The sequence below is a fragment of the Lynx canadensis genome, chromosome E1, assembly GCF_007474595.2.
Source record: "Lynx canadensis isolate LIC74 chromosome E1, mLynCan4.pri.v2, whole genome shotgun sequence".
Taxonomy (NCBI): Eukaryota; Metazoa; Chordata; class Mammalia; order Carnivora; family Felidae; genus Lynx; species Lynx canadensis.
The window spans coordinates 6600315-6623023 of record NC_044316.2 but is presented as its reverse complement, the minus strand read 5'-3'; the positions used below and the strand labels follow the sequence as shown (position 1 = coordinate 6623023).

The window sequence follows — 22709 nt, the reverse complement described above, 5'->3', positions numbered from 1 at the left end:
TCTCTTACTCTAATGTGAAGAATAAATTCTATATGCATACAGATTAATATCTTGGGTTTGCACGTCCCCTTGGCTGTAGTGCACTTCACTATCTTAAATGTTCGTTTATATTTTTCCCTCCTTTCCATCCGTCAGAATTCCATGCTTCCTTCCAGGGTCCAACTTACATCACCTTTTGCTCCTTGACACCTGATATGCAACTAAAGCCCTAAGTGACTGTCCTATCATTCTGACATTTCATTCCATCTTAGGGCATTAGTAAAAAAAACAGCCTCTGGGGCACCTGGATGGCTCAGTCAGTTAAGTGTCCGGCTTCAGCTCAGGTCATGATCTCGTGGTTCATGAGTTCGAGCCCCGCATCAGGCTCTGTGCTGACAGCTCAGAGCCTGGAGCCTGCTTTGGATTCTGTGTCTCCTTCTCTTCTGCCCCTCCCTCCCTCCCTCTCTCTCTCTCTCTCTCTCAAAAATAAATAAAACATTGGGGCGCCTGGGTGGCGCAGTCGGTTAAGCGTCCGACTTCAGCCAGGTCACGATCTCGCGGTCCGTGAGTTCGAGCCCCGCGTCGGGCTCTGGGCTGATGGCTCAGAGCCTGGAGCCTGTTTCCGATTCTGTGTCTCCCTCTCTCTCTGCCCCTCCCCCGTTCATGCTCTGTCTCTCTCTGTCCCAAAAATAAATAAACGTTGAAAAAAAAATAAATAAATAAATAAATAAATAAATAAAACATTTAAAAAAAATACAAAAAAAATTAAAAATACAAAAACAACCTCCAACATCTACAGTGTGCTCCTGTCTTAATTTTCCCTACTGGAATACAAGCCCCTTGAGGGCAAGGTTATCGGACGGACTTACCTCTGTCTGCCTCATGACCCCCCACCACTGCACTTGGCACAAAGCAAACAGAAAAAAAATACTGTTTGTGAGATGGGAAATCTGTGCCTTGTAGGTGGTGTGGGTTGAGATGCCCACACCCGTCTAGAAGATATGATGAAGTCTTTTTTTTTTTTTAATTTTTTTTAACTTTTTTTTTTTTTTTTTTTTTTTGAGACAGAGACAGATCATGAATGGGGGAGGGGCAGAGAGAGAGGGAGACACAGAATCGGAAGCAGGCTCCAGGCTCTGAGCCATCAGCCCAGAGCCCGACGCGGGGCTCGCACTCACGGACCGCGAGATCGTGACCTGAGCTGAAGTCGGACGCTTAACCGACTGAGCCACCCAGGAGCCCCTGATGAAGTCTTAACCACAGGAACCTCAGAACGTGCCCTCATCTAGAAATCAGGTTGTTGCGGGTGTAGTTACAATGAAGTTGTACTGGAGTAGGTGGACCTTAGAGCAATAGGACTGGTGTCCTTATAAGTAGGAAGAGACACAAAGGGAGAAGGACATGTGGTTACAGAGGCAGAGAATGGAAGGATGGGTCTACCAGCCAAGGATCACCAAGGACTACTGGTACCAGCAGAAGCTAAAAGAAAGACCTGACACCATTCTCTGATGCCAACCAGATGTCCTACAACTCAATTCCACTCTGATACTAACTACCCAGGGTTGGCACACACCCCACAAGTTAAGGACACGGCACTTCCCAAGACAGCCCCTACCTCACATGCCAGCCACATGTTTTGAGTGTCACCAAACCATCCATAATCCTGCCCAGCTGTCTACAAATTCAGGGCTTCCCATGACCCTGTCAGGTCCCAAGAAAGCACTATACTTAGGAGAACTTTGTGTGTGTGGATTAAGATTCAGCTCAGAACAACCACACGAAAGACATGCACAGGGCAAGGTCTGGGTGGGCTGGGGAGAAACGTCCAGCTTCCACGAGCTCTCCTCATGGAATCCAGATGCCCTTCCAACACATTGGATGCCCTTCCAATATACTGCCCTTCCCCAACTAGGAAGCTCTACTGGGTTTCAACGCCCAGAGTTTTTATATGGGATTTCATTCTGTAGGCATGACGCAGTAAGCCATGGGCAGCAGCACTGAACCCTGGCTCCCCTCGCCTCCCTGGAGGTTGGGCTGGCCTCAAGGGCCAACCCTTTAATCATGTGGTTGGTCTTTCTGGTGACTAGCTCCCATCCCAAAGCTGTGTAGGGAGTCACCTCATTAGAATAAGAAAGCATAACTATCACTCAAGAAATTCCAAGGATTTTTGGGTCTTTGTGCCAAGAACTAAGGAACCAAGAGGAGATCTTCTTATTACACCAGAGCAAGGAACACAGAGCCTTCAGAGAGAGCATGGGCCTGCCCACACCTTGGTTTTGTCCTCCTGGCCTCTGGAACAGTGAGAGAATCCTGTGGTGTTGTTTTAAGCCACTCGCTTCGTGCTAATGTGTTACAGAAGCTGCAGGAAACTAACACAGTGGGTGGAGAAAGGCTTTCCCCTCCAGGTAACACTCCACCTTAAAATGGGCTCTTCTTACCCCATTTCCAAGCTTCAGTTCTACCCGCCTGCCGCTGATCCCCAGCTCCATCACCCCCCAGACCTCTCTCCCAAGCTCCAGCCCCTCATCCCCGCTGCCTACTGACTCCCACGTGCCTTTCTCCCAGGCTCCTTCTCAGTGACTGGCACCCACATCCACTTTGCCCAAACCCAGACCTCAGCAGCTTTCTCTCCTGCTGCCCCCCCCAAGTCCTACCAAGGTCCCCTGACTCAACGTCTTAAATATCTCTGGAAGCTCTGCAGCTCTTGCCTCGTCACGCCCGCAGATCTGATCCAGACCCTCATTGTCTCAGCTGGATTACCAGCTAGTCTCCTAATCAGCAGTATCATCTCCTAGCTGGTCTCTCGGCACCAGGCTTGCTCCCCTCCATTCAGTTCTCCACTCTGCACCCAGACCGGTCATTCTAAAACCCAAATCTGACCTTGCGACTCCTCTGTTCAAAGGAGTAACAGCAGTATCTTATACCTACTGAGGGTTCGCTCTGTCCCAGACACTATTTTAAGTACTAGATTGTATTAACTCATTTAAAACAATATCATAGGGGCGCCTGCGTGGCTCAGTCGGTTAAGCATCCAACTTTGGCTCAGGTCATGATCTCGTAGTTCGTGGGTTCAAGCCCTGCGTTGGGCTCTGCGCTGACAGCTCAGAGCCTGGAGCCTGCTTTGGATTCCGTGTGTCCCTCTTTCTCTGTCCCTGCCCTGCTCACACACTTGCTCTCTCTCTCAAAACTAAACGAACATTAAAAAAATAAAAATAAAAATAATCCAAATCTACTGAATCATGTCTTACAAGTAGGGTCACTAGAAAGTTTGCCCGGGTTTATACCTGCCGCTCTGGCCCTATGAATTCTGTAATCACTCTCAGGATGTCCTTGTTTGGGCAAGACGGTCATCCTATTTATAAGCCTCATCCCTACTCCCAGGGACATTCCTAACACAGAGAGCTTACTTTTACTTCCTTCAAGGAGCCACACGCTATATCCCTTGGTGTTGAGCCACATCATTTCCACTTTCCTTATCCTAAAAGTGTCTCTCCATTCAGGTGGCAGCTTGCGGGACTTCCTCCCAAACCCCACTCCAGCCAAATCCAGTTATGTTTTCATTGTTACCATCAACAACTCACTTATCATCCAAGCGAATTGTGATGACTTGTTTATTTGCTCTCCTAGTCCCGCTCATGCTTCTAGCAGAAGATCTGGCACATGTCAGGTACAGTGGGCACCAGACTCCCCTTTAGGAAGGAAGAACTTATTCCCTAGCTGCTAGAACACATCCAGATGACTACCCTCAGCTGTCTACCCCTTGGCATCGCTTTGGTTAAAGGTCTGTCTTCCAGGGAAGGCCCAATTCCAAGGTCTGATCAACACAGAGATGAGCTCAGTTTCTTCTCCCCAACTCAGGACAACTCTGAAGATACACCCAAGCTCCAGCAGGAAACATGGAACCAGCTGAGGCCTTTGCTGGGACATCACAGCTTAACTTCTCTCTCTGCCTAGTCCTCCTCCTTTTTTAAAATTTTCTTTACGTTTATTTTTGAGAGAGAGCACAAGGGGGGAGGAGCAGAGAGAGAGGGAGGCACAGAATCCGAAGCAGGCTCCAGGCTCTGAGCTGTCAACTCAGAGCCCGACATGGGGCTGGAACCCACAAACCGCGAGATCATGACCTGAGCCACCCAGGAGCCCCGTAGTTCTACTTCCTTTTAGTCCTTTCCATAGGTCCTGATGCTAAGAGCACTTCCTAATAAACATCCTGCATGTTATTTTTGGGATCTGGTTCCCAAGGACCCAATCAGTGACAGGTGCTCAATCGACATCTGTTGGATGAATGGTTTCTTTACTAAGTTGTCACATCTCACACCTTCCTCCTGGCATGAATGACTATGCAGTGGCATAGGTATGGGGTCACAGGTCATTACGGGTCATAGGTCTGAGCCCATATCTATTCTCTAGTCATAATTAGAGAATCATACTTTCGGATTGAAGGCGATATGCTAGGAACCAATCCTAAAGCCGTGTCATATTTTTGCCAGTGTAATAAAATCTTGGGAGATCATCAAGGCAAGATTACAAGCCCACAGCTACCCACTGAGCATGGGAAACCTTGATTGTGTGGCAATTAAAAAAAATAAATCCGTCATGACTTCCTGTTTGAGCCATGCCTACAGCCTCATTACCACCACCTTGATGAGGACTGGCCCCCGCTGTTTGTGAAGCACCGTGGACAACAACACAGGGCACAGAGGAGTCAGCCCCGCTCCCTGTAGATAAAAAACCAACAGCAGAAGCAACCAGAGATCAAAGCAGGGTAACAAGAGGGATAAAGGAGGACAAGCACGGCACCGTGGACCCACAAAGGAAGGAGGTCAACACCGTCAAGAGGCGGATCTCAACTGAGCTATAAGAGCGTGAACGAGACAGGGTTGCCTGGGTGGTTCAGTTGGTTGAGCAACTGACTTCGGCTCAGGTCATGATCTCATGGCTCATGGGTTCGAGCCCCGCATTGGGCTCTGTGCTGACAGCTTAGAGACTGGAGCCTGTTCGGATTTTGTGTCTCCTTCTCTCTCTGCCCCTCCCCTGCTTGTGCGCTGTCTCCCTCTCAAAAATAAATAGACATTAAAATAAATGAATGAGGGGCGCCTGGGTGGCTCAGTCGGTTGAGCGTCCGGCTTCGGTCATGATCTCACAGTTTGTGAGTTCGAGCCCCGCGTCGGGCTCTGTGCCGACAGCTCAGAGCCTGGAGCCTGCTTCGAATTCTGTGTCTCCCTCTCTCTCTGCTCCTCCCCTGCTCATGCTCTGTATCTCTCTCTCTCTCCTTCAAAAATAAATAAAAACACTAAAAAAAAAAAAATTTTAAATAAATGAATGAAGGAGCGTGAAAGTGACAAACGGTTCTAGAGTCCCTTCCATATTCCAGATACTGTGCCGGGGCATCTCCAGGCCACCAGACTAAAAGATTACAATAGACCTACGCAAAACAATACACCACGTTTTCTACATTGATATGAACCAGGGTTCTGGAATCCAAGAAAAACAGTTCTGATAAACAGAAAGGGGAGGAAAAGGCTGGATCAAAGGTGAAGATGTGGCCAAAGTAGGATTCAAACTTTACAGACAAACGTTCCCCGTGACAGCATTCGACAGACTCTAATTTAAGGCACAGACGTTCCACGGGAGATGGTTTCCATAGTCAAAATGGTGGGTTGAGCGAGCGCCAGTGGGCACTTCTGTCTACCCAGAATGCTTTGCTCCTTCTCCCTTCTGAACAGAAGTCTGATTTTGTCCAGGTATCAGTCCCTCCCCGTGAAGGTCTCCAGACTTAGAACAAGCTTCCCCACCCCAACTCCAGAAAGGTTCTTAATGGCCCTAAGCCAGTCACCATAATCCTGCCTCCCCTGCCTGTGACTGGTTCAAAGACTCAGGCTGGAGAGGCGCCTGGGTGGCTCGGTTGGTTGGGCGTCGGACTTCGGCTCAGGTCATGATCTTACAGTTCATGGGTTCGAGTCCTGCATCAGGCTCTGTGCTGACAGCTCAGAGCCTGGAGCCTGCCTTAGATACTGTGGCTCCCTCTCTCTCCCCCTCCCCGGCTCATGCTCTATCTCAAAAATAAACAAATATTAAAAAAAAATTAAAAAACAAAACAACAAAGACTTGGGCTAGAGCCCAGTCAGAATCCCTTCCCTCCGACATGGGTTAACGGTCAACAACAAAGCATGTTGTTTTAATGGTCAATGGCAAACATGTGAATGAATCGGCTCAGACTGGAGGAAAGGACTCTGATTCCATCACTGGAACCATGTGGGCTGTTCCTCTTAGCCCACGTGAGCTGCTCTAACAGAACACCATATAGACTGAGTGGCTTATAAACACCAGCAATGTATTTCTCGGTTCTGGAGGCTGAAGTCCAAGATCAAGGGGCCGGCTGATCCCATAAGGGTCCACTTTCTGGATCATCATGGTGCCTTTGTATTCTAACTCAGGGTGGAAGGGACAAAGGAGCTTTCTGGGGCCCCTTTTATAGGGGCGCTAATCCCATTCATAAGGCTCCACCCTCATGACCTAATCACTTCCCAAAGGCCCCACCTCCCAATACCATCACCTCGGGGATCAGGAGTTCAAGGCAGGAGCTGTGGGGATTGTGGGAGAGGGGCGGACGCGGACATTCAGACCATAGCACCTCCCCTGCCTCCTGTTTGGTTTATGAGCAAGGAAGCAAAGACCTTCAGTTGTATTCTGACCAGGAAAAAGGCCAATCTGAGGAAGAGGCCGAGGCAAAGCTGAAGGCACAGCAAAGGAAAATGGAAGGTAAGGCAGCAGGTCCCCTAATCACAAGGCATCTGGACTCTCCCGACCTCTGGACACCCTGTCACTTGAAATAAAGTTACCTTATTGTTTAAGCCACGCTGAGTGGACAGCTGCTGCTAAAATTCAAAGCATTCTAAGTGATACAAATGGCCAATGGTTTTCCTTACTGCGGGACTCCTCAAAGCCTTAAATACAAATGTGGACCGTACATTTGTGAGATGAATCTGCAGTGGTCTGTCACTTTTCCTACAGTCCTAGCATCCCCCCCCCCCGCCCCAACCCCAGAACAAAACCTGATAAAGAAGGAAAAGGACATTCTTCTGTCCATGAATTTAAAAATATAGTCTGGCCAGTGCTGCAGGAAGTCGGAGAGAGGAGATCGAAGGCAAGAATACAAACAGGAGGCCACCGCAAGAGTCAAGGGCGGAGACACAGACTATAATTAAGACTCGGAAATGAAAAAGAAGACATGGGTAAATTTAATTCAGTGACAGATTCAGAGTAACTGACTGGAGACGCAGGGGCGGAAGACGGTTTCTCTGAACACCAGGGGTCGTGTTCTCTAGATCACGGTAACTTGGCAGATCTCTGGCACTCATGAAGACTACAGGACGGTCACCATCTTGCCATGCTAAACGGCCATCACCCCTTCCCGGTCTTTTGAGAAAAAGCCTTTGATGTTCCCTTGGGGAACAGCCTCTGCCCACACTGCGGTCTTTGGACGTGAACTCCAGACAGCTTCCTACCCTCCCTCCCACTGCCCGGAAGGGATGGTCAGGTCACGTGATGCACACCAAACCAAGTGAACTCTGTTCTGTGATAGCATCACTGGAGGGATTCAGTGACCAACCGCAACTGGGAAGCAACCTTTTTGAAGGTGGCCTCTGAAGAGGCTGTCCTGTTGTCCTGCTCCAGGGGCACTACCAGGCCACTCCGATTCTGTGCACCACGCCCATCCTTCCCAATCTCCTCTTCTGCTTAGATTGGCCGGACTCCACTTCTCGGGCTGCAGCCAGAGAACCCCAAGCTGTCATGGGGAACCACCAGCTCCTCGGCCTCCCCGGTCATGCAGACCGAGCATCAGAATGTTCTGTGTCTTCAGAGTGAGCAACCGTGCGAGGCTACCGGCATATCGCTCCTAAGGGCAGACTATTTTATTCTATAAAATGAGATCTGACCTCATGTCCTTTCCAGAGCATAAAGATAAGAAGTGTCCCATGTTTGAAACCAAGGCTTGAGAGAACGTCAAACATATTTATTTAGACCTTCCAGGACCCTGAACTTAACTTAAAACATCGTTATGAGAAACTCCAGCTACATTTTACCTTTGCTCCCTTTTGAGTCCTGAGAGGGTTTTATATACATATACATCTATATATACATCTATATCTATCTATTTTAATTTTTTAATTTTTAATTTTTTTTTTCAACGTTTATTTATTTTTAGGACAGAGAGAGACAGAGCATGAACGGGGGAGGGGCAGAGAGAGAGGGAGACACAGAATCGGAAACAGGCTCCAGGCTCTGAGCAGTCAGCACAGAGCCCGACGCGGGGCTCGAACTCACGGACCGCGAGATCGTGACCTGGCTGAAGTCGGACGCTTAACCGACTGCGCCACCCAGGCGCCCCCATATCTATCTATTTTAAATATATTAATATATTTTATTATATAAATACAAACACATAAGTATATATTGAGTATATTAAGATAATACTGAATTATATTTAATGAATAATATTTAACACTTATTATTTAACTTATTATTTAACAGTAACATTTAAATATATTTAAAGGGGCCCCCGGGTGGCTCAGTCAGTTGAGCATCCGTCTTCGGCTCAGGTCATGATCTCACAGTTCGTGAGTTCAAGCCCCATATCGGGCTCTCCGCCATCAGCACAGAGCCCGCTTCAGATCCTCTGTACCCCCTCTCTCTCTGCCCCTCCCATGCTTGCACTCTCTCTCTCTCAAAAAATAAACAAACATTAGAACACATGTTTAAAGAACTTGGAACTCTTAAACAGAACAAGCAGCAAGAACCCAAATCACTCATAATCCTGCCCAGAGATAAATACCACATGCTAAACCTTCCAGTCTTTCCCGATTTGCTTCCAGTCTTTTCTATGCAATTCTTTTCTAACCCTGTACAATCTCCCCTGTATGGACTTCTGTATCCTGTTTTCTTAAACATTTCTCTTGAGCCCTTCAATTCTTTTGAATGTTATGAAAACAGAGATTGTTAGAGTCATAGAGAGATGCCACAATGAATCAATCATTCCACTAATATTAGATGTGTTTTCCACCTTCTCCCCTACTGCACAGTCACTGAAGTACAGTTGTAAAGAACATCCACGTCCCAGCCAGCAGGTCTGGGAGCAAATCTCGGCTGCCGCCCTTCGCAACGGCACACCTGCTCTGAGGCTCGGGTAGAAAATGAGGAAACTCTACAACATACACCAGGGGTCGTGAGGATTCAGCCGGACTGTCTGCAAAGCACCCTACGAGTGCGTGTCACGGGACACGCTCGGTAAAGAGCAGTCACGACAGTGACTCACAAGTGAGTATACACGTTAGGTCTGCGATCACAACAACATGCACCAGGAGTCGGAGCTAAAAGTTCTGTCTGCTTCTCATATTCCTGTTTCTTAAGGTCTCTTTGCTTAATGTGTGATGCGGGAGTCTGTAAGGGCTTCTGCAGATATCCAAGATGCTTTCTTTCAACATCGTGCACAGAGCTAAAAAAATAAAATAAAAAAAAAAATAATAAAATAAAAAAAAAAAATAAAATAAAAAAAAAATGAAATAAAATAAAAAAAAAATATAAAATAAAACTAAATAAAATAAAATAAAACAAAACAAAATAAGATAAAATAATAAAATAAAATGAAATAAAATAAATATAAATATAATAAAAAAATAAATAAATAAAATAAAACACTCTCAAATGGTGCTCTCTTACCCTTTCTCTGAAACTGCGGTGAGGACGCACAGAGAAGAATTTTCTATTGGCAGACATTTCACTGTATGCTCTTTGTGGTTAAGGCTGCATGCACGATACCCATTACCTTAAATGAATGTGACATTTTTTAGTTTCATTCCACTCAAGAGCAGTTAATGAGCACTTACAAACCCACCTAATCTGAAGTATCCACGGATGGGGAGAGCCGACCAGAGGAAGCATTTGCCTGTGCTTGACCTACTTAGGAACCCAGCTCCAGTCTGGCTCTGCCCTTTGTTTGGTCGGCCACTTCTAGCCTCCGTTCCCCACCTGTAAAATAGGGCTACAAAGAACACCCTCTTCATACAGACGTCGCAATGAGTCCATAAAAATAATGCCTATGAAGTACATAGCCTGGCTCTTGGCTACAGGTGACATAGCTGTGGCTTTTGTGGTTCTGCCCTTTCTGGGTCCATGAAGGATTAGCCTTTGCCTGCCCCACTTCAAGTGAGGTGCGGCCAGGTGATTTACTTCGGCCAATGAAGTGTGAGTAGAAGTGACGCATGTCACTTCCAGAAGAAAACACAAGGAGCCATGTCATTTCCTGCCTCCGCCATCAGACAGGCAGGTGTGGAACAGAGCTATGGCAGCCTGGGTGCTTGGGAGGACTACGCCCAGTGCCTACCAGCCACCGAGACTTGGAGGGCTTCTGTCACAGCAGCATAACCTAGAACACTCTAAGTCATATGGTAACTATAAGTCCTGATGGTTTTACATGAATGAGGCCATGAGTATTACTGGTGTTTCAAGATCATTTCACCTGTGTGACTAAACAGAAAAACTGGGTTTGATTTGGGACCATAAGACAAATGGTTATGAAGTTCAGGCTGTAATTTTCAGGCACTCAGGCCTATAAATAAGATCAAAACAAGGGCCTCTCATCAAAAAGACTTGCAGCACAGCAAGGGTTAGTGGTAATACCCACAATTTATTGAGTGCTTTTTATTCCTCAGGGGTTATGCTAAGGGTATTATATTTGTTATCTTATTTAACCCTGGCAACAATCCCATAAAGTCGGTGACATTCCAGTGTGGCAAGATGAGAGGGAATTTCCGTTCTCCTCATTAATCTTTTCCCCATCGTAGGAAGGATTTAAAAAATACACACACACACACACACACACACACACACACTCACACACACACACACAAAACAAATCTTGGCATGAGAAATAGTAAGGGAAACATCATTACTGGGCATCGGTAAGGGAAAACTTTGTTACCCTAAAGATGCCCCCCTCTGATGGATCTGTTTCCTATAAAGGACTCTGACAATCTACAGCCACCCCCTCATGGTGGAGAGAAAGAATGACCTTCTCATGGGGGACAATTGTGGAGGGGGGCAGGGCAGGCAGAGGGGACCGTGTGGAGCAGGGGAACACGCAGGACTTCAAAGATGGGCAGTGGGAGAGAAGAGAGATCATACTTCTGGTTATGCAGCAGCGGTAGACGTCCCATCTCCTGTCATACCCCTGGGGGGACTTTGTGACAAGCTCTGCCCAATGAAATATGAGCATAGGTGCCATTTGTAAATGCCAGGCCCAGGCATTTAAGAGCAAGGATGGCATTTCTGCGCTCTCTCTTCACCTTCAGCAGTGACTGAAAGCCACATGTTGAGATGAAGGAGGCGGGGTAGCGGGGGAGGGGGGAAGGAATCAGACCACATCCCTGAATCACACATGATGGAAAGCTGTCCTTGGAAGTCCCCAGACCCCCTTCACGTTTCACGTGAGCTTAAAATAACCTTTGGCTATATTTAGCCACTGAGGTGCCAGAAGTCACATGTGACCATAGCAGAGCCTGACCTACTGGAATACAACACGGAGGACTAGAGACTAGTCAAAGAACACAATCAGCCCAAGGAAGTCAAGAAGGAAAAAAATACTTAAAAAAGCAAAATTTATTACAAGCAGAAAAAAGAAAACACCAATCAAGAGCTAAAGAGAAAGACATTTTTTTATTTAAAAAAATTTTTTTTTAATTTTTTAATGTTTTTATTTTTGAGACAGAGAGAGACAGAGCATGAGCAGGGGAGGGGCAGAGAGAGAGGGAGGCACAGAATCCGAAGCAGGCTCCAAGCTCCGAGCTGTCAGCAAGAGCCTGACGTGGGGCTCGAACTCACGGACGGTGAGATCGTGACCTGAGCCGAGGTCGGACGCTTAAGCGACTGAGCCACCCAGGCACCCCCAAAAACATTTTTTTGTACATTTATTTATTTTTGAGAGACAGAGAGAGCCAAAGCACAAGTGGGGCAGGGGCAGAGAGAGAGAGGAGACACAGAATCCAAAGCAGGCTCCAGGCTCTGAGCTGTCAGCACAGAGCCCGACACAGGGCTTGAACTCACAAACCGTGAGATCAGGACATGAGCCTAGGTTGGACACTTAACCGACTGAGCCACCCAGGCGCCCCGAGAAAGAAATTTTTTTAAGAAAAGAATAGATTAAACCTAAGAGGTGATTCTACAGGATGTGGAGGAAAGCAAACCCTCTGGCAAAGCTAGTTAGGTGAAAAAAAGAGAAAGAAATGCAAATTAGGATGATAAAGGAGACACAATTCTATACTCAGAAAAGATCCTATTAAATTTTAAAATCACAGTGAAATGAATGCCTTCCTATAAACTATGTTACTAAAAATGACCCAGGAAAAGACAGAAAACATCAATAGTCCAACGAAGAAATTGGGAAAACTGTCAAAGAACTATCTCCAAAAAATGTCCTGGAAAAGTTGTTTCCAACCTTCAAAGAACATGTAATTCCTTAACCTCACCACTGCACAGAAAAAGAATGCAGTGGGCAATTCATTGTACAATGTTATCAAAATTTGGCAGGGTTAGCCAAAGAAAAAAAACTCGATGCTCTCATTTATGAATAGTGAATGCCAAAATCCTAAAACAACAAATTAAATAAATTAAATCTACCAGTAAATTAAATGTAGTATTTGTAAAAAAAAAACAAATTAAAGTCAAATAAGAGTGACTGCAGGGAGGCACAGAAAGGTCAATATTAGAAAAACAGTAGGGGGTCAAATTCATAAAACACAAGGTCCTCACGGGTAGGTACCCTGTCACTGGTGTATTCCCAGTGAAAAGAATGAAAATAATGTCTGGGACATAGTAAGTGCTCAATAAATATTTATAGCATAAATTATCAAGTGAATACATTAGTTAAAAGGGAAAAGATATGATGATCTTTAAAGACCCTGAGAATATAATCAAATTTAACTTTGGCACCAAAGAAAAACCCAAAGTAACATCATAAAATTATGTAATAGGTAATGTGATTGAAAAACAAGATCTCTTGAACCAGCTGTCATGCCTTTCCAAGGAAGACAGTAAGGAGATGTGGAAGCCCACTTACTGCTCCAGTATCTTAACACTGTTCTAGAAGTCCTAGACAATGCAATTACACAAAAAAATAAAATAAATATGAATACTGGAGAAGAAGAGGCAAAATTATTATTTGCAGAAAATATGCATGTCTACCTAGAAAGTTCAATAGCCTCAATTTTTGTAAAAAGTGTTTACAAGTGGGGTGCCTGGGGGCGCCTGGGTGGCTCAGTCGGTTAAGTGTCTGACTTGGGCTCAGGTCATGATCTCACGGCATGTGGGTTTGAGCCCCATGTCAGGCTCTGTGCTGAGAAATCGGAGGCTGGAGCCTGCTTGGATTCTGTGTCTCCCTCTCTCTCTGACCCTCCCCCACTCACACGTGTGTATGTGTGTGTGTGTGTGTGTGTGTGTGTGTGTGTGTGTGTGTGTGTCTGTGTGTGCGCGCACGCGCGCTCTCTCTTAAAAGTAAATAAACATTAAATAAATAAATAAAATTTAAAAAGTGGGGCACCTGGGAGGCTCAGTTGGTTAAGCATCTGACTCTTGATTTGGGCTCATGTCATGATCTCATGGTTCGTGAGACCAAGCCCTACATCAGGCTCCGTGCTGTCAGCTCGCTTGCGCGCTCTCTCTCTCTCTCTCCCTCCCCCCCCCACTTGCTCACACCTTCTCTCAAGATACATAAATAAACTTAAAAGTATTTAAAAATAATGAGATATGTTTATGACGGTGGTGGTTACGATAATTACAAAAAAAAAATCAGTAACTTTTTTACACTCCACCAAAAAAGAGGAAAAAATAGACCTTAACAAAAGATTCCCGGCATTAAGTCAAGAGTAATGACAATGACAAATTACCTAAAAACAAAAGGAAAATTCTGCAGGACTTAAACGGACAAAACTGTTTCATAGGATCATAAAGAGACTTGAACAGGCGTATCCTATTGCCAGATAGGAAGAATTCTCATCATACTCACTGGTGTAAAACTGTCAATCTCCCCCATCTTAATAAAAAACGCTGAGAAAAAAAAAATAAACAGACAAGCAAAGTCAGGGAAATATAAGCAATTCTATTTTATAAGGGAGTAATTGGTAGATTAGCTGAGGTGAAGGCACCACAAGACAGGCAAAGCTGTTGAGGTGTTTTTCTTTTTTTTTTTTTAATGTTTATATATTTTTGAGAGACAGAGACAGAGCATAAGCGGGGGAGGGGCAGAGAGAGAGGGAGACACCGAATCTGAAGCCGGCTCCAGGCTCTGAGCTGTCAGCACAGACCTGACACGGGGCTTGAACTCACGGAACCATGGGATCATGACCTGACCAAAGTCGGATGCTTAAGCGACTGAGCCACCCAGGTGCCCCAAAGCTGTTGATTTCTAAATGCCAAGCCGAGGAGTTGCCCTGGATGAAGCTGAGATTTGGGAACCAGACCAACTCCATAGCTCCTCCCACCCAAAGCATGGGACAGCAACCCACAGCTGCTCCCCTGGGCAGGTGAGGCTATCTTTCATTCCTGCCAACTGACAGGTAAAGAGAACAAATTAGAAAGCCTAGAAATAGATCCAAGTAGATGAAATTTTTTAGTACATGATGACATTTCAATACAGTGGGATTGAATTACATTATTCATTTTGATAGTAGGGTAACTACTTAAAAAAAAAAAAACAACTAAATGTGACACCTAGGTCATGTCATGCACCAAAATTAATGACTGATGAATTTAAAATCTGATGGTAGGGGCCCCTGGGAGACTCAGTAAGTTAAGCGTCCGACTTCGGCTCGGGTCATGATCTTGCGGTCTGTGAGTTCAAGCCCTGCGTCGGGCTCTGTGCTGACAGCTCAGAACCCGGAGCCTGCTTCAGATTCGGTGTCTCCCTCTTTCTCTGCCCCTCCCCTGCTTGCACTCTGTCTCTCTCTCAAAAATAAATAAACATTGAAAAAAAATTTTTTAATAATAAAATAAAATCTGATGGTAAAATTAAATTATGTAAATGGTAATGAAAATGTAGAAATATTTGTCATCTCAGGCTGGGAAAAACATCCCTCAGCATAATATTTAAGCACAAACCGTAAATTGATAGACTTAAGATCACAAAATACTACAAAAGACATCAAACAAAATACAAAAGGCCAAAAAAACTATAGGGGTATACGTGTGGCATATGACAAAGCACATACATGCTTAATATGTTAAAAATTACCTAAAAAATAAAAAAAAAAAAACCAGTTATGACGTGACTTAAGAAAAATGGGGCAAAGACCTATGCAGGCAATTCAGAAAAGGTGAGAAATATCGAGTCAATTTAAACAAATGCTCTATCTCACTGAAGTTAAAAGAGAAGCAAAGAGAGGTTTTTCACTCACACATCAACAAAGTTGTGATATTACTTGCTGATAGGGCTAGGGAGAAGAAATTGGCAATTCTACCGAGAATGTACATATAATACGCATGTATGTTTTTACATATAAAATATATACTTATGTGGTCTTAAAAACTCACATACTCTTTCACCCAGAAATTTCCCTTCTAAGACTTCATCCTAGGAAAGTGAACCAGTGAAAAGTATTTGCTATGTGATTAGCAAAAGGAAATTGGTTGACCATAATGGAATATTACATACCCTTGAAAAATTATACTGTAGTTTGTTGACACGAGATGATATTCAAGATGTAATACACGGGGGGCGGGGAGAAGCAGGTTGCAAAACAGTGTATACACCATATGATCTCTATCTCTTTTTTAAGAACATATATTTGCCTATTAAAAACTTAGAAAATTATATCCAAAATATTAAATGTAGTCCCCAGGTAGTGAGATTACTGACCACTGTTTTGTTTTACGTTTTGCCCATCTATAAGTTTATAACTTTCCTACCATAAACAAATAGCATTTATATAACCAAAAAGAAAGTTAAAAAAAGTAAATTGAATTCTGTGGGAAAATAAACATTTACTCTAAAAATAAACTCTAAAGTTGGAAACCGAAAGCAAAAACATCTGCTTCCCGGACAGAAAGGATAGTTTTAAATTGCTAGATGGCCACATGCTTCCCAGAGCCAGTGGGGTTCCGGGTACCAGCTTACTCTGATGCCCAGCGCCCCACAGGAGAGCTCCTTTCTCTCCTGCCTACACCTGACACTGAGCGCAAGCACGATTTCATTACTGGCCGTCGTTATCAATATAGCCTTTGAAATGAACTGTTCTAGGTTATCAATAAGAGGGATTGCCTACTAATCCCCTCCAAAAAGAACAACCATAAATTACTGCTTTATTCACAGGGCTACTGACCCACTTTTTCTAGAGGGGGAAAAAAAAGTGGTCCCTATCACCCATCATGAAAACCACTAATGAATATTGATATATTTCTTCGGCGGAGGTAAAGCGGGAAGGAAAGTCATTAATTGCCGGTGAACAGTCCCTCACAATGACTTGCAGGTCTGGGATAACAGCATCCTCCAGGAAACCCAGGCAGCCTCACACAGACTGCCGAGAACAGCCCGGCAGAAGGCTGAGAGGCAGCAGATCTGCACAGTAAGGAGCTCAGAAGACACGGGCAGAGAATATTCCTTCCAGATTTGCTAGCGTGCTCTGCAAGTGGGGAGTACGTTCTGTTATCTCGCATATGCACACCAGAGCAGGTGGCAAGGCATGGGCTTCCACGGAACTCCGACGGACAACTTCGCTCTGAGACCGAATCAATGCGCACGGTGCTCCTTGCGGGGACAGGTTTGGGTCTGCCCGACCCTGCTGGGTTAGCAGGAAGACGCGGCAGGGCCTGCGTCCATCTACCGGGTCCAACTCACAGGAAATCATAAGTGGGGAACGGAGCGGTCTGATGACTAATTTAGAATGGCTTCTGACTTTCTCCCTGATGTCCTATTGATCGGGTCACGGCTCTCAGGAGGCCTGCTGATGGGCAAGGCCGAGTCTCAAAGAGAAACCTTCAAGGAAAAGATCCTCACTGGCTTGGCTGTTTTTGACCTAGAGGCTCTCTCTGCATCCTCAGCATCTATCTGGGTACCAGTGGCTGCTGCAGTCATATTCTGAGAGCTGCACAGCGGCAAAGGGACTCAGCCAAGCCGTGCACCAGAAACCAAGTCCACTCGGGGCTGCGTGCCGAGCAGTCTAGAAACGGAAAAGTGGGGCTCTGTAGACAAAGCTCTGTCTTCCCCTCCCAGCTCGTAGCCTCCCAAACCGAATAAGCCAACCCGACAGCCCTGAACTTCCAAGCCTCCCTCCCAACACTTCCTAGCCCCTCGCCTGCTCCCAGTCACCGTGAACGTCACCCGTCAACGCACCACACACAGGAGCACAGCCCCCATTCATTGCCACCACTGGACAATGGCTGTCAAAATCTAAGAAGCCCTTCATGCTTCTTAGGACAATGAACCTCATCAACCATTTGCTCAGCGCTGGATGTGAGCCAGCCTCCCTTCGCCCTTCTCACAGTTCTGAGCTGGGCGCCACTGGGACCCTCACGGTGCAGACCGGAGGCAGAAGAGGTGGGGGGAAATTTCCTCCTCCCCAGATCAAGGTGCCAGTTTTACTCCCATCGTCTCTCGCTGCGGGTACGTCTCTAAATTCCCGCTCACGGCTTTATTCCTCCTGACACAAACCAGCACCACCTCCAAGAAAAACGCTCGATGCCATTCAGGGTGCCTCTCACCCCAGCAGCCAACAGATGCTCTCGAAGGTACAAACTGGCGTATAAATCAGGCAAGAACGAATTCCCCCCTTAAACCTCGTTCTGTCTTTCCAAAGCCCAGCAGCGATGCTGTACCCAGTCTTCAAGGCACCCACTCCATCACAACGTGAAAGAGGCACCGTGCCTGGAGTCACTCGGGCCTTGGAACTACTTTGCGTGACTTCCCCAGCCACGACACCTGGACCTTTTGCTCGCTCATTGATCTGGTTCTCAAAGAATTTTGGAGAACCTACTACCTGCTAGGCATTAGGGTCCCTGCCCACAACGAACTTGAAGTCTAGAGGGAAAAATAAACGAGCAAAGATAAAAACTGCGATACGATGTCACCACAGCATGCCTTTAGAATACAGATTCCAAGGGGTGCCTGGGTGGCTCTGTCGGTTAAGCGACCAACTTGGGCTCAGGTCGTGAGCTGACAGTTCTTGAGTTTGAGCCCCGCGTTGGGCTCTGTGCTGACGGCTCGGAGCCTGGAGCCTGCTTCCGATTCTCTCTCTCTGCCCCTCCCTGCTTGTGCGCTCTCTCTCTCTCTCTCTCTCTCGAAAATAAACATTTAAAAAAAAATACAGATTCCAAGAGGACAGAGATTTTGTTTACTCCACACTCTAAGGTTTCCTGAACCACAGCAGGGCCCGGCACTTAGCAGACACTCAATACATATTTACTGAGGGAAGAAAGAAATGAGTGAATGTATGAGCGCATGCCGTAGTGCAGGTAACCCAGTAATGGCCGCAGCATTTGCCCAAAGATGCTTATAGCTACACTTCACCTGGCATGTCCTAGTGCTGAGCGCAGTGTCAGGAACACGGGGGTCCAGGCTTGCGGGGCCAGGGAAGGCTTCCCAAAGGACGGAGGAGGGAAAGGAAGGCACTGAAAGGAGAAAATTCAAAGCAGAAAGAACCCATGCAGAAACGAAACAAGCAGCTGCGGGAAGAGACGACTCTCTTCCCGGTTAAATGCGATCGGTGGATTTTATAAATTCTTCACAGTTGCTGATGCCCTCTGCACTCAGGTGCGAGCACTTCGAGAGAAAATACTAGCAACTCCACAGAGGACGTTTAAGTACGGCAACTCCTAAGTCGCGAAGGAGACTCATCCAGTCCCTAACTCTTCTGTGTTCAGAAGATCTCCAGAACCCGTAATTTTACGGAAGGCGAGGGGGTAAAGAGCTGCGAGGAGGAATAACCCTCAAACTTGTTGCTGGTCTTCCCTCAGACACAGGAAAGCCGTCTCTTCCCAGACACGCAAGGACGAGAAGCCAGCGTCTCACCAGAGCAACCGCATAAATCGATCCACCAATTCCAAACATTCAATCCTGTGGCTTCTACACACTCCAGAAATTAAGCGGTGTTAGGATCCCGCACCTCACTGCTTTCTCAATAAGACAAAGTAAATGCTGCCTCTTTGATTTATCGGGGTGGACCCTACGGTACACGGTTTTCATCTTGTCAATACAGTGAACGAAGATCGGGTTCAACAGAACAAGCATGGGAAGACAGAGAGGAATCAAGTCGGTAAGGGCCAATAGGCCCCTGGAAAGATCTGTGATCTAATGCAATGAGATGCCACTGGAAACTCTTAAACAGTCAAGCGTCACGAACTGACTTTGGCTTTAAAAAGTTCACTCTAAATGTCACCAAAAGGGGGGCGCCTGGGTGGCTCAGTCGGTTAAGCATCCCACTCTTGAGCTCCGCTCAGGTCATGATCTCAACATCCGAGGGAGAGCCTTTCGGCGTAGAGCCCGCTTGGTATTCTCTCTCCCCCTCTCCCACTGCTCCTTCCTCACTCTGCTCGCTCCCTCAAAATGAACTTAAAAATAAATAAAAATGAATGTCACCAAAAGGGATACCTATCAGTGAGACACAGTGGTGGACCGGCCTTCACTTTCCCTGGTGCGTAACATAGCGGGTGCCATCTGACAGACAGACGGCATTCATTCGCACGCCGGGATCCACCAAAGTCCCAACAGACGGGTGGAAAGTACCTCTTGGTGACCAGCTGCTTGGACTTCCGAGAATGCGCTTTCTTAAATAAGTAAGATCACTCACCGGTTCTGAAACCCAACTCCCCGTGTTCCTTTGTCATTCCCTCTGTGGATGAGGGTTAAAAAAAAAAAAAAAAAGGTTTTATGCCTAAGGTTCACAGATCTTACCACCACTCTGAGACAAGTCCTGCAAAGAGGCAGAAGAGATGGATGGTTGGTTTCCAGGGCACCAGGGAGGAAGCCTAAACACCTTGCTTACATTCCCATTCGAGCCCTGAGCTGAAACCCCAACACCAAGCGAGTCGAGCAATCCGAGTCTACGGCCAGGAGCCTCCTGATGGCTTAGGTGGTCTGTCGGGATGCCTGATGCCAGCCCACAGAGGGAGGCAGAAATCAAGATATCAAAGACAGGTCAGCTGGGCTATCATTTGCTCAACGACCTATACGGGAAAACACGGTCTCAGTGTCCAGCGTATCAAAAGGCAGCCCACGTGAGGCTATATCTGTGGCGATAGCATGCCAGAAATCTGGGCTAATCTGACTCTGCTATTCATAAATTCCCCCTCATGTTAAAGCACATGTGTTTGGGAAAGGGAAATGAATCCAAGGCAATTTTAGACATTGTTACTTGGAAACCATCTGGAGTCCCTGAAAGCGTAAGAAGCCACCGCATCCCCTGCCCTCAGATGCCCACCGTAATTGGGGCAGTATGCTCACCTGGGAGTTTAGGGTCCCCTCTTGCCCAGGGATACCCCCACCCCCACCCTACCAGACGCCAGTTCAGGCTCCACTTCCCACCCAAGAAAGGTATTTGGTTTCCCGGTAAACCTAGTGGAGAGCCCTCGATGTGTTTGCACTTGAACTGCACCCAAGGCTGGGTTCTCTGCTTTCCACTTGGCTTTACGGCTGCACACCTGAATTCCTGTGCCACGGCGGCCAGGACGAGGTCCACGAAAACCCCCCTCAGCCTCACAACCCCCGTGTTCGCAGCACGTCTAGCTTTGGAAGAGACCCACCAGAATCCTTATGTAACGGTTAATAGATGTTGGCACCCTGCAGAGCGGCTCCTGGAGACACTAGCCCAGATGTAGCCCATTTCACCGCGATGACAGCAGGCTGGGTCCTGCAGCTTTCTCCGGCCTGGCTCTCCCCGACTGTAGGGCCTCTCGGCTCCCCTCCCCTACCTGGCTGTGATCCTCTGCTTATCTCATCTTCCAGAGGAGTTGGACCTCCCTTTCTGCAGCCTCCCTCCCTCCACTGAAATCGGTCTTAGGACCCAGCCCACAGCAGCGCCATTCCAGCAGCACCTTCCCTGCCCCCCTCTCCCCTCACCCCTCCGGAGCCCCGTCTCCAACACCTATCGCCTTAAGAAACCCGGCCGATAAAGACATCCAGAATCTCGTACAGTCATAGTCCCAGAAAACAAACGCGGCAGGAGGGGCGGGCTCAAGCTCTGCCAAGCCGAAGACCAGGCCCCACACTTGCCCTGGACCCCCGAGAAGCCTGAACTCGGCGCAGGGGAGGGAATCTTCGGAGAAGCCACTGCGGGTCGGCTGCCTCCAGCACAATCAGAGCAAACACCTGTTTCCAGGAAGCCAGGCGGCCAGGGGCGAAGGAGGGAGTCCCGGGGAAAGGCAGGGAGGACGGGGTGAAGGGGCAGCTGGGGACGCAGGTGAAGGATGCGTCACACCTCGCGCTGGGCAACCGGAGCCGGGGCGCAGCGGGCAGAGCCCCCGAAGGGCTCCGGGGGCGGGGAAGTTCCGAGAGGAGGGGTCGCGCCCGCGCGCGGTCCCGCAGGGGCCGGAGCAGGGGGAAGGCGCGGCGGGGAGCGGAGGCAGCGAGGTCGCGAGGCCGGGCGGGCTCCATCACCTGCGCGCCCCGGCGGCTGCAGCCTCGCGGGCGCGCACCGGGGGAACCTACCTGCCCACCGTCTGGTTGGCCAGCTGGCGCATGCGATTGAACTGCTTCTTCATCGTGGCCCCGCTGCCGCGCTGGCCGGGGAGCTGGGGCGAGGACGGAGCAGCCCGGAGCCCGCCGCAGGTTACATGGCTCCCGCGCGGAGCCTCCCGGGCGACGGCGGCGGCACTGCGGAGCCTCCGGGAGCCGTCTGGCCCGCGCGCGGCTGCCTCCCCAGGGCACCGCCGCCTACTCCTCCGCCCGCCGCGGCGCCCGCTGCCGCATCCTCCTCACGCGCGCCGCCGCGCCTGCATGCTGACGCCCGCGGCCGCCCTCGGCGCCCGCCAGGTCCGCCCGGCCGCCTGCCCCCCAGCCCCTCTCCGGCGCGGGGACCCGGGAGGCTCCGCAGGCTCCTGGCCGGCTGGCCGGGTGGTCCCCGCTGCGCCTGTGCGGCGGGCGCCGTGCATTCTGGGACTTGTAGTCCTGCCCCCGCTGCCCACCTTGCCGCGTGCAAAGTTTTGCAAGGACGGAGGCGCGCGGAGGTGGAGGCCGGTCACGTCGCCGGGCGGGGTCCGGGAGAGGGGGGGGGGGCGGGGGGATGGGGTTGCGCTGTGGCACTCCAGGAAGGGAAAGGTTTCGCGGCTTTAAAAATAGCAAAAGTGGAACCAGGACTCCAACAGCAGATAAGGAAAGCGAGCATCTGCCTTTCATTGTATTCTAAGCGAATGTGAGGCATTGCTGTTTTCAATTCACGGGAAGAAGATTTAGGCCGGCGGGTACGTGGCTCATAATATTGCGTCAGGCCACCTGGTAGTTGTTGAGGTGCACAATTAAGCTTGGGGCCCGGGGCTTGGCCCTGCAGGGCAGGCGTCACAGAAGTTTCATCCTTGATTTTCACCATACCCAGTGAGTAACCAGAAGCCCAGATAGAGGAAGGGTAGGATCATCGCGGCATCGTGTCTACGCAAGCGGCTTGACTGGGGCGACTTCCTTGCGTGGCTTACATCCCAGTCTCATAGCTGTTCCCATTTCCCTTCCACCTCCAGGGGACCAAGGGGCAACAGCTGTG

The 22709-nt window shown here is 48.1% G+C and overlaps 1 protein-coding gene across 4 annotated transcripts in view; it reads right to left on the bottom strand.

Annotated features, from left to right (window-relative positions):
* The window catches only part of ARHGAP44 (Rho GTPase activating protein 44), a 179340-nt gene extending 157548 nt beyond the window's left edge, over positions 1 to 21792 (bottom strand). For 2 of the 4 annotated variants that reach the window (XR_003964576.1, XM_030295123.1), the window contains exon 1: positions 21665 to 21792. Coding sequence is in view for 3 of the 4 variants with exons in the window: in XM_030295123.1 (XP_030150983.1) it covers positions 21665 to 21717 (53 nt within the window). In the remaining variant the exon portion in view is untranslated. The remainder of the gene's footprint in view (positions 1 to 21664) is intronic. The other 2 variants (XM_030295121.1, XM_030295122.1) reach the window with 1 other exon arrangement.
* Positions 21793 to 22709: the final 917 nt, after the last annotated feature.